This window comes from Ailuropoda melanoleuca, chromosome 1, assembly GCF_002007445.2.
Source record: "Ailuropoda melanoleuca isolate Jingjing chromosome 1, ASM200744v2, whole genome shotgun sequence".
NCBI classification, from domain to species: Eukaryota; Metazoa; Chordata; class Mammalia; order Carnivora; family Ursidae; genus Ailuropoda; species Ailuropoda melanoleuca.
The window spans coordinates 191737118-191749981 of NC_048218.1; the positions used below are offsets into that span (position 1 = coordinate 191737118).

At 36.9% G+C, this 12864-nt stretch overlaps 1 protein-coding gene across 4 annotated transcripts in view; it reads left to right on the forward strand.

The window, feature by feature from the left end:
* The window catches only part of MKLN1 (muskelin 1), a 317754-nt gene that overhangs the window by 281207 nt on the left and 23683 nt on the right, over positions 1-12864 (forward strand). For all 4 annotated transcript variants that reach the window (XM_011230476.3, XM_034660164.1, XM_002913443.4 and 1 more), the window contains 3 exons: positions 4975-5122; positions 9299-9413; positions 10836-10975. In XM_011230476.3, the coding sequence (XP_011228778.1) occupies positions 4975-5122; positions 9299-9413; positions 10836-10975 (403 nt within the window). The remainder of the gene's footprint in view (positions 1-4974; positions 5123-9298; positions 9414-10835; positions 10976-12864) is intronic.

Here is a 12864-nt window from a genome sequence, read left to right on the forward strand (position 1 = left end):
TCTATGAATAAAGGACTACGTCTGTTAAAGAAAGGTAATCAATAGTAACTTCCTGTGCATAGGGCAGGCATCTTTCCCAGCTGGCTTCTCCCTGTATAAGACACTGACCAGGGATGTTGTATAAATGCATGGTGCATCTTGTCCACCAGGCTCTCTTCCCTAATATCTGTGTGAAGGTTTGCAGTTACTTTAAACTCTGTTCTCATTCTCATTCAGGCCCCTGTGTCCCTAGTAGAAGCTCTCTACAGGAGTCCTCCTCACAGTGTACTCCTGCTTTTTGTATTTGATGACTTATTTGGAAGTTTGCCATTTTTTTTTTACCTCTGGTGAGTAGGCTCTTTTTCTTTGCTGTGAGAGCCTCAAAATTTCTTATCTCTTGATGACATACTTACTTCTTCCTAATGCTGTTTTTCTCTCTTTGTGCCAGAATATCTTTCTGCCGTGTTGTAGGGTGATGGGAAAGAGGGATAATGTAGTTAGTGTTTAGTTTGCTATCTGAAACAAATGGCCCAAAGTTTAGATTTCATAGGCAGCTAGTAAAAATCTGAAAATCTAAAATGCTTACTAGTGCTAGGCTGTAATTCTCATATGTATGTATGTGTGTGTGTGTGTGTGTGTGTGTGTGTGTGTATATACACACACACACACGTATATAGTTTTTCCTTTTTTTAATAAGAGCACGTAAACTCTTCATTTAAAGTGAAAAGTTTTTTTTCTTCTGTTTACAAAAGAGGTAACAAATGAGATTTAGAGTATTGCAGAAATTGACATTTTTAATAGTTTCTTAGAGAAACCTAGAGTGCCTTTGAAGGTGGATATGGAAAACTTAATTTTTTTATTAATGTTTTTGAATTGTTACTGATGTGGAATGGAGTGGAAGTAGGAATTAAGCTTAAGCGCACTTTGTAAAAATTAGGCAAAAGGACATTAACATAGATATATTATTCAGTATAAGCTCGAATTAACTCCCTGATCATTAGGAACTCCTCAGATACAAGTTTTCATTTTTATTTTTTAGAGGAAAAAAAAACTTTAATTCACATAAAGTGATGCCTAGTTTTAATTTTGTAACTTCATGCCAACAATATGGCTTAAAAATATTTCTCTCAGTGCCAGTAAAACTGTCTTTTGAACCTGAATTCCCTTTTAATCTAAATAATAACATTCCAAATATTGATGTAAAATTTTCTTCATGACAAATATGGGAGGATGTGTGAGAACTTTTCACTTATTACTGAAAGTCCCCAGTACTTTTGCCCAGATGGATATTTTTTACATTTTGGTTTGGATTTTTCTTTTTCCTTATAATTATAAAAGCAATATATATTAGAAAAATACATATTATAGAACGAAAGTAAAAGTATCCTAACTGCCCTCCACATGACTGTTACTTAGGGTTTGATATATGTTCTTCCATATTTTTTTTTTAAAGATTTTATTTATTTATTCGACAGAGATAGAGACAGCCAGCGAGAGAGGGAACACAAGCAGGGGGAGTGGGAGAGGAAGAAGCAGGCTCTCAGCGGAGGAGCCTGATATGGGGCTCGATCCCATAATGCCGGGATCACGCCCTGAGCCGAAGGCAGACGCCCAACCGCCGTGCCACCCAGGCGCCCCTCTTCCATATTTTTCTAATTACATACAAATATTTTATATGTAAACATTTTTTCTTGCCTTTAGTACATAATCAAGATTATATTTGTAAGAGTATGTAAACTTAAAGATTATTAGAAATCTTGCCCTGAGAAATTTTGCCTTTGAGTATTCTTAGAGTAAAATATTGGATGCCTCCAAAAAAATTCAGTGAAACATTTTTACTCTTTTCTTCACACGTTTCTGCTTCAAGCTTGGTCTCTATTATGTCAGTCTAGTGAATTTTTGTTCTTAGGACATAATAGCTACACTCCTTGTGCTGATGACATCCATCTTGTGGAAATAATGCTTCTTTCTTGGTATTTCCTTACTCTTTTCTTCCAGTTCCCTGGATTACCATCATAACAGCCTCCTAACTGCTGTCTCTATCTCAGGATTCTCTCTCTTTGCCTGTCCATGCTGCACATTCGTACTATCACTGCTCTGACCCTCCAGGGTCTTAACAGAAATTTCAGCTTTGAAGAGACCCGGTACATTATATAGCTCTACTTTCAATTTTTAGATAAGAAAACTAAACTCTGAAAAAGTTTCTTGCAAAGGGGTACCTGGCTGGCTTAGTTGGAAAAGCATGTGACTCTTGATCTTGGGGTCATGAGTTCAAGCCCCATATGGGGTGTAGAGATTACTAAAAAACAAACAAACAAAAACTTGAAAAAAAGAAGAGGGGCACCTGGGTGGCTCAGTCAGTTAAGCATCTGCCTTTGGTTCAGGTCATGATCTCAGGGTCCTGGGATCGAGCCCTGCATCGGGCTCCCTGCTCAGCAGGGAGTCGTCTTCTCCCTTTCCCTCTGTGCTCTCTGGTGTGCTCACTCTTGCTCTCTCTCTCAAATAAATAAATAAAAAAATTTTTTTAAAAAGTAAAAAGTTTCTTGTGTGAAATCACATAATTAATTGAGAAAGTCTAGACTAAAACAAGATTTTCTACTTGAGCTGTTTTGTTTCTATTACTTATTGGTATTTAAGTTCCTAGGTTGGCCTTCAAAAACCTTTGGGATGCACAGATCTGATTTCTGTGTTATAAATGGTCAAGAATTACATTGTGATGATGATTTTATAGTGAATATACTAAAAAACACCAAGCTGTACACTTTAAATGGGTGAATTGTATGGGATATGAATTATCTCTGTGTAAAGCTGTTTAAAAGTCAATAATAGATTTGAACATATAACTGGAAGGTAAAATCAACATTACATAGAGTAAAAAGCATATTGGTTATGTAAGATCAAAGAAATGGGAAATACATAGTTTCTAGTATGCTTTGTAATCAAAGTAATGTTTTATAATACCTTATGGTATAGATTTTATAAGCATGATGTCCCTGAGTACTATAAACCTGCCACTGCTTCTATTTTTGAGAAACAATCCTTTTCATTTTTCTCTTCTGCTCCTAAGCTGCTTCTGGGCAAAATGTGACAGTCTAGAAGGAGAAGCATGTAAAATTTGGTTTTGGCATTCTTCCACATTCTCACATACTTCTCCCTAGCCCAGTACTCCTTTGCTTCCCTCTCCATTGACTCCATTTCCATTTTATAGAATTCAAAATTTCTTTCCCTCTCCATTGATTTCCTTTCCACCCCAAAATTTCCATTTCTTCAGTGGGTCCTTCCTTAAGATAAGTGGTTTGTTGCATTAGTTTAAAATAAGTCATACATTTCTAATATTTATGTTTTAAAAGATTATAGAACAGGGGTCACCACACTTTTTATATGAAGAGCCAGGTGTAAATATTTTCAGTTTTGTAAGCCATACGTGCAGTGTTGAAAGTGTTAACCTCGCTACCATAAGGTGAAAACAGCTGCAGACAAAATGTAAATGAATAGGATGAGGCCTGCTTTGACCCTAGGCAAGCCAGATGAAGCCGCAGTTTGCCAACCCATCTTAGAGAAGTCTTAATTTAAAGGCTCAGTATTAAAATGAAATGGAATGAAGAAATTTAAATACAGTAAATTTTAAATACAATACGGTTATGTCCTCTACTTCTACCACTAACAGAAGTGATTTCATTTCTTTACTGTTTTATCTTTGTTCCAAGGTTATCTGAGGAACATAAAATACTCCACAAAGAGGGGCACCTGGGTGGCTCGGCTGAGTGTCTGCCTTCAGCTTGGGTTGCGATCCCAGGATCCTGGAATCGGGCAGGTGTCAGGCTCCCTGGTCCATAGGGAGTCTGCTGCTCCCTCCGCTCTTCCTCCCACTCACTCTCTCAATCTCTCAATCTCTCTCTCTCTCTCTCAAATAATAAATAAAATCCTAAAAAAGAAATTAAAAATATAATAAAAAATAAAATAGTCCACAAACAAGTTTATTGAATAGGACTGTGAAAGGGCACATTAATTTAGGTAAACTAGGAAAAAAATAAATTTATTTGGCCCTGCTAAAGTCGATAAAGACAAATGAAGATCAATGTGGCTAGCATCTCCTGCCATAATATTCTGGATTGATTGAAATATTTTACTTCAGTCTGATAATTGCATAGCATCTTGAGCGTATGATGATTGTTCATGTATAAAAAATGTAGTGTCGAAACAATGACATTTTATTAGATTCATGGCAATTATGTCATGATCTATAAAATTACATTTCAACTAATATTTCCGTATAATAACGATGAGACAAATACGCACTTGCTGTGTCAGTGTTTTGCAAATTACTGGATGATACAGAATGACAATCACTCATTTAGTGGATTTCTTGGAAAAATAAAATATTATTAACTCTGGGCAGTTTGAACCATTCAGGAAAACAAAATGGCATATTATACTGCAAAATGTTTTATTTTTACTTGGAAATTATGTCATTTCATTGTTTGTCATGAACAGATATTTTAAATGACCCTTATTAAACAAACCTGTGTTTCACTTTCTGTCAAATTTGTGTTTTTCCAGGTCAGCATTTGAATATTTTACCTCTATTAAATTAGAGCTGACTGAGATAAAGAGATCAGTTAATTAAAGCATTGACCTTTCTTCCCTCAATAAAAATGATAACATTGCATACCTCTTTATGTTTCCTCCCTCATTAAAGCTCCTTTCGGGTAGTTAGCATTCATTTAATTCTTTCAACAAATAGTTGGGAACTACTTGCCAGGCATTGGGAACTTAATAGTGAACCAAACTACCTCTGCCCTTGTACAGCTTACATTCTAGAGTGGGAAGACCACAATAAACAATTATTTGTTGTGTAATATAAAAGTTCTGTAGTATGTTAGAAGGTAAGTGCCATGGACACAGAGAGAGGGCAGGGGTGTATCTTTTATACAGTGGTTCTACTCTGTTATTTGATATGAATGTTGTCATCTTATTTTCTCTCTCAATTTATAGTTCCAATGACAGGATTCACACAGAGAGCGACCATTGATCCAGAACTGAATGAAATACATGTCTTATCTGGACTCAGCAAAGACAAGGAAAAGAGGGAGGAGAATGTCAGAAATTCATTCTGGATTTATGACATTGTGAGGAATAGTTGGTAAGGAGCTCTTGTCCGTGTCTCAATCCCAGTGTAACATTTATTTGAGGATATCAGTTTCTTCAAAAGAAGACAGAAATGGAAGACCTATGTTAATTTGTGATGTCATACATTTAAATGTCAGTACAGGTGTACCTCATTTTATTGCAGTTTGCTTTATTGCACTTTGCACGTGTTTCAGTTTTTACAAGTTGAAGATTTGTGGCAACTTGTGTTAAGCTTGTCTATCAGCACCATTTTTCCAGCAGAATTTGCTCACTTTGTGTCACATTTTGATAATTCTCACAGTACTTCAAATCTTTTCATTATTATTATATTTATTATGGTGATCAGTGATCTTTGATGTTACTGTTGCAATTGTTTTGGGGGCACCATGAACTGCACCCATATGAGATGAACATAATTTATAAATACTGTATGTGTTCTGACCATTCTGCCAGCCAGCTTTCCCTCTCCTCAGGCCTCTCTATTCCCTGAGACATAACCATATTGAAATCAGGCCAATTAATAACCTTACGAAGGCCTCTAAGTGTTCAAGTGAAGGGGAGAAAGCTAGTCCTCTTGTGCCAAACAGCCAAGTTGTGAATGCAAAGGAAAAGTTCTTGAGAGAAATTAAAAGTGCTGCTCCAGTGAACACATGAATTATAAAGCCAAACAGCCTTAATGCTGATAACGAAGAAAGTTTTAGTGGTTTGGATAGATCAAGCCAGCCACAACATTCCCTTAAGCCAAAGTCTGCTCCAGAGCAAGACCCTAACTCTTCAATTCTGTGAAGGCTGAGAGAGGAGGAAGCTGTAAAAGGAAAGTTTGAAGCTAGCAGAGTTTGGTTCCTAAGGTTTAAGGAAAGAAGCTGTCTCGATAGCATCTAAGTGCTGATGTAGAAGCTACAAGTTATCTTAGATCTAACTATGGTCATTGATCAAGGGGACTAAAATAAACAGCAGATTTTCATTGTAGATGAAACAGCCTTCTACTGGAGTAAGATGCCATTGAGGACTTTCATAGCTGGAGAGGAGAAGTCAATGCCTGGCTTCAAAGCTTCAGGGGGCAGGCTGACAATCTTGTTGGGGCTAATGCAGTTGGTAACTTTAAGTTGAAAAGTGCTCGTTTATCACTGTGAAAATCCTAGGACCCTTAAAAATGCTAACTCTACTGTGCCTGTGCTCTGTAAATGCAACAACAAAGCCTAGAAGACAGCACATCTGTTTACAGTATGGTTTACTGAATATTTTGAGCCCACTTCTGAGACCTAGTGCTCAGAAAAAAAGATTCATTTCAAAATATTACTGCTCATTGAGGATGCACCTGGTCATTCAAGTGCTCTAGTGGTGGTGTAGTATGAGGTTAATGTTGTTTTCATGCCTGCTAACACGGCATTCACTCTGTAGCCTATGGATCAATGAGTCATTTCAACTTTGAAGTCTTCTTATTTAAGAAATACATTTCATAAGATTATGGGTGCCATAGATTATGAATTCCTCTGATGGATCTGGGCAAAGAAGAGTGAAAATCTTTTGGAAAGGATTCACCATTCTAGATTCCATGAAGAGCATTCAGATTTGTGTGACGAGGTCAGAATACCAGCATGAATGGGAATTTGGAAGAAGTTGATTCCAACCTTCGTGGATGACTTTGAGAGGTTCAAGACTTCAGTTCTGTGGGGGAAGTAACTGCAGATGTGATGGAAAGAGCAAGAGAACCAGAATTAGAAGCGGAGCTTAAAGATATGACTGCATTGCTGCAATCTCTCATGATAAAGTGGTTTCTTGAGATGGAATCTACTCCTGGTGGAGACTCTGTGAAGATTGTAGAAATGACATCAAAGGATTTAGAATATTACATAAGCTTAGTTAATAAAGCGGTGGCAGGGTTTGAGGATTTACTCCAATTTTGAAAGAAGTTCTAATGGGTAAAATGTTGTCAAACAGCGTTGTATGCTAGAGAGGAATAGTTCATGAGAGTGAGTCAGTTGATGCAGCCAATTTCATTACACTTGATCCTTGAACAATACAGGCCTCCGGTGTGCCAACCCCCACACAGTTGGAAATCCATGTATAACTTGACTCCCTAAAAACCCAACTACTAATAAATAGCCTACTGTTGATCAAAAGCCTTATCAATAGCATAAACAATTGACTAATATATATTTTGTATATGTATTATATACTGTATCCTTACAATAAGGTAAAATAGAAGAAAGAATGTTAAAGTCATAAGGAAAGAGAAAATACATTTACCATACTGTACTGTAAAAAAATCTGCGTTATAGTGGATTTAGTTCAAACCCATGTTGTTCAAGGATCAACTGTTTTATCTTATTTTAAGAAATTGCCACAGCTCCCCCAGCCTTCAGCAACCATCACTCTGATCGGTTAATAGCCATCAACATTTACAAGCCCCTCCATGCAAAAAGGTTATGACTTGCTGAAAACTCAGAGGTTGGTTAGCATTTTGTAGCAATAAAGTATTTTTTAACTAAGGTATATACATTGTTTTTTAGATGTAATGCTGTTGCATACTTAATAGACTACAGAATAGTATAAACATAACTTCTGTATGCACTGGGAAACAAAAGAATTCTTTGACTCACTTTATTACAGTATTTGCTTTATTGTGGTAGTCTGGAACTGAACCCACAACATCTCAGAGGTATGTCTGTATTGGGAAAAGAAGTCAGTATTCGTGCCTATGTATACAATGATGTTCTGTGAGTGGATTTTACCTTGGAATTCTTCAGTTGGTCTTGAAGTCAAGAGAATTGTACTTTAGTCTAGATTTTGCTACCAAGTAGATGTGTGAAATTGAGAACAATTTTTTTTTAATGTTCCCAGGTAGTCTTGGTTTTGTTTTGTTTTGTTTAATTTAAATTCAAGTTAGTTAACATATAGTGTAGTATTGGTTTCAGGAGTAGAATTTAGTGATTCATCACTTACATATAATACCCAGTGCTCATCCCAGCAAGTGCCCTCCTTAATGCCTGTCACCCATTTAGCTCATCCCCCCCAACCCACCTCCCCACAGTAAGCCTCAGTTTGTTCTCTATATTTAAGAGTCTCTTATGCTGGGGCACCTGAGTGGCTCAGTGGTTAAGCGTCTGCCTTCGGCTCAGGTCACAATCCCAGGGGTCTGGGATCGAGCTCCACATTGGGCTCCCTGCTTAGCAGGAAGCCTGCTTCTCCCTCTCCCTCTACCCCTGCTTGTGTTCCCTTTCTCACTGTCTCTCTGTCGAATAAATAAACCTTAAAAAAAAAAAAAAGTCTCTTATGCTTCCCTCTCTGTTTTTATCTTATTTTATTTTTCCTTCCCTTCCAGGTGGTCTTAGTTTTGATAAATGAACTGATTTCAATAGAGCAGGGTGTGGGGCATTATTTAGTGTTTTCAAACCAGGCCTTTTTTGTCACAGAGCATCTCACAGAACTAGTGCTGCACATTTTGCTTTGGAAAACAATGGCCTAGAGAATCCAGCTCTAACATTCTGTGATTACTGCATAAGTGGCTATTTTACAAAACATGGAGCTTCGGAGAACTTCCTCCATGCAGCAACTATTATTTCCTAAGTAGGACATTTATTTTAAGCAGTAAAACTGAAAGAAATCTGTAAGGTTTTTTTTTCTTTTTTGTGAATAAATAAATGGGATTATCTTGTCTTTTAGACTTTGGTTTGAGCTTTCATATATGCTGTGTTTCATAACAGGAAGTAGGTTGTTCTTAAGTGTGGTTTTGGATGGACGTTAAAAGAATGTAAGAACGGGGCGCCTGTGTGGCTCAGTCGTTAAGCGTCTGCCTTCGGCTCAGGGCGTGATCCCGGAGTCCTGGGATCGAGCCCCACATCAGGCTCCTCCGCTGGGAGCCTGCTTCTTCCTCTTCTACTCCCCCTGCCTGTGTTCCCTCTCTTGCTGGCTGTCTCTCTCTCTCTCTCTCTCTGTCAAATAAATAAATAAATAATCTTTAAAAAAAAATAATAATAATAAAAATAAAAGAATGTAAGAACTTCAGTCTAACAAATTGGTATTATTGTGGGAGCATGACCAAAACTTTTAAGATTTGATGTGAACAAATTTATAAATTTTTTGTTGGAATTAGACATCCAGTTAATTTGCTTGTTGAAGTTGTAATAACATTAGGTATGCTGCTAATTTTTTAGCATAGAATGCCTTAAAAAGCAATGTCTTGCAGGTCTTGCGTCTATAAGAATGATCAAGCTGCAAAGGATAATCCAAGTAAAAGTCTTCAGGAGGAAGAACCATGTCCAAGATTTGCCCATCAGCTTGTATATGATGAATTACACAAGGTACCGTAACTACATCGACTTGTAAACTTTCCAAGACCTATAATCTGATAGAATCCCAAAATTCTACATGTTTACTGTTTATTTTTAAGTGCATTTGAATAAAAAATTAAAATACATAGCAGACGTTTATAGATTATAGGCAGGTATTCAATATCATTTCTCCCTAAAATTCCTTAAGAGAATAACCATTTTCCATAGTCCAAAAGTTCCTGGCACTTTTGCACTTTGCTTCGTAGCTGCATAGATCAGATACATAGCATGACCTATTGTTTCTACAATATCAATATCCAATTAAAAAATGTACGGTTTTTAGCATTAGGATACCTTATCCCATGATATGAAAAAGTATATGTAACTTCTGATTTTAGATTTTCCTGTTTAGTAAGAAGTCTTTTATCTTTATTTTTCCTATCTATGAGTGATGTGTCTTTTCCATTGGCCTTACAAAAACAGTCCTGCATTCTCAGGACTTTAGTGTCGCTAAATGTTCAGGGTGGTTTCTTTAAACTATGTCTCCCTTAAACTTTACAGTAGTTAGATTGGGCTCAGATTATATAATAACTTATTGACAAAGCTTGTATTCTTTCTGCGTAGGCCATAGGTGATTATTTAAATTCCATATCACTTCAGACCTTTAGGTAAACGATACCATAGGAGTGAATAAAAGCCCTTTCTCTTAAGAGTCTCCCAGATTAAAGGGTAAATGAATTTTGATCTGTAGGATAGAAATAGTATTGCTATCGTATAATACTGTTGAACATACATGTTTTCAAAACTTCAGGAACTGTTTTAACACTTTACAGAATATCACTAAATTTATACCAATGAAATTATTATTGCATTTCTTTTTCATTTGGTTTTTTTTTTTTTGGTATTGAATAATGTAATATTTTTAAAGTTAGGTCACAAATTATATGTACCACTTAATATTTGACTGTAAGCCTAAAGCAAAATTAAGACGCTAAAATTTAAAAGTTTCTAGTTACCATTGACCTTCAGTGATTCAACATGTATGTCAGAGTTTTATTAAAGATAAAGTTTTATTAAAGATCTTGTTTTTTATGATGATCAACACTTGGTGAACATAATCCCATTATTTTTTGCTCTAAGTGAATTCTATATCATGGATTAACTTCTTACTATCATTGCTTTTGTTTCATGTCTTCCATTGTCAGTATAATTGCGGTAATACAACTCATTTTAATCTAAAGTGCAGCTTAAGGAAGTAGCCACAGTACTTTAAAATAAAATGGAAGTGAGAAACATCAAAAGAAGCCTTTGGTAGAAATGCAATAATGTTTTAATTATTACAGTTACACATTACTACCAAACGAAGAATTTTTATTATAACTTCTGTAGTTTCCTAAGTATGCGTGCATCTTAAAATGTAGCTTGTTTTGTTTGTTTGTTTGTTTGTTTTAGGTTCATTATTTATTTGGTGGGAATCCGGGAAAATCTTGCTCCCCAAAGATGAGATTAGATGACTTCTGGTCACTGAAGTTATGTAGGCCTTCAAAAGATTACTTACTGAGGCACTGCAAGTACCTGATAAGAAAACACAGGTATAAAAATAATTCGCTAAAAACTTTTATTTAACATTATCAGCTATTGTTGGTGTTACCTTGCCTCTGGAGATAGGATTTTGTCTTTGGAAATTTACTAATACAACAGTGTAAATACTTTGAAGATCATGACTTTTGTAAATGCCGTTATTTTCCTTGTTTTTGCTTTCCTTTTCAAAGGAAGATACAAAGTGAAGATACATATTGATGCTAAAATTTTCTAGATATAGAACAAGGAAATTTTGCAACTGTTAAATGGAAGAAATTTTCTATGAGGGTGATGAACCTGTCTTCCAGTAACTCAAGGCCTACTCAGTACAAGTACATCGGTTCTGTATCATTGCCATATGCCTTGCCTACTGATAACTTTTCTTACTGAGATAACTTTCTCAACTGTGATGATATAGTTGACTAAATATCTTTCTAATCTGATGTTTCAGAACACAACTTCGAATATGATTTTGGTTTTACATCATTACCTTTGCCATTTAATTGCAAAGTCATGTAATCAAACATTTTCATATATATTTCCTGGGTCATGTTTGCTTTTGAGCCCTAGCAGGTGATAAGCTATTGAAAAATGTAGAAAAGCGTATTTGTCCTTTTAGTTATTGGTAATGTTCAATGGTAAGAAAAATTTATAGCTTAGAAGGAGAAGGTTAGCCTTTAATTATGATAATAGTTACCGTTTATTGAGCAGTTTTTGTGTGCTAGATATTGCATATTATTCCTACAATAAATAAGGCAATTGAGTAAGTACTGTTCTTATCACTATTTCATAAAAGAAGAAATGAGGGATTTTTAAATGGGTTACATAATTATCTAGGGTCACTCAGCCATAAGTGACACAGCCAGGATACGGTCCTGAGTGTTTTGACTCCAGCGTTCATCACTTTATCACCACTGTCACCACTACACATGCACACACGTTTGTGTATATATGCATACATGTTGATATGTCTGTTATATATATTTATGCATTATATTTTATATAGAATATAAATACATAAAAATCTTTGGTATAAATTATTAGACTGTTTTCCTTATATCATGTTTACTTATTGTTCCTTTCTCTGCTTTCACAAGTTGTGCTTGAGAGAGAAATTAATAACAGAAGCTAGTTACTTCTGTTACTTTGGCATTACTGTGAATAATTAGTGTATTTCCTGGAGAATTTACAGGAGAAAGGGTCTGAAACCTCTTATTGACTGGATGACAAGAGATAAATTCTGTTTTATTAATAAGATTTAAGCTTGAGGCACCTTTAACTCAGGTTTACACTGCTAAAATTGTATCCTTACTATTTTACTTAATGTTAGAGTTAGTCTTTCAAAGGATGAGACAAATTTGGGGAAATTATAGCATTCTTTTTCTACTTCAGATACAGCAACTGGTAGTTGGAATATTAAATTGAGCTCTTTTTAAAAATTTCCTGACCAAGGCGCCGGGAAGCGGTAGCCACCTACAAGGGGGAGCGGACAGACCGCGGACCCGCACGCTTGAGACAGCAGGCTGAGAAGGGAGCTCCGGGAGCGCACGCGGGACAGCTGGCGGTTGGCGGGCCACCTGCACGGGAGAGCAGGCGGACTCACGGACGGCACCCGCGAGACAGCAGACTTAGAACGCGAGCTCCAGGAGCGCGCGCGCAGGGCGGCTGGAGGGCCACCTGCACCGGGGAGCGGGCGGACCGCGGACCCGCACTCTGGAAACAGCAGACTGAGTCCGTGAGCCGGGAGCGTGCACCACCAAACATCTCACGGAGCTCTGGAGCTCCGGTGTGCTCACTGGATCGAGGCTGAGACCGGGAGCTCCGGGACCATCCGCGGGGCGGCTGGCGGCTGGAGGGCCACCTGCACGGGGGAGCAGGCGGACTCGCGGTCAGCACCCGG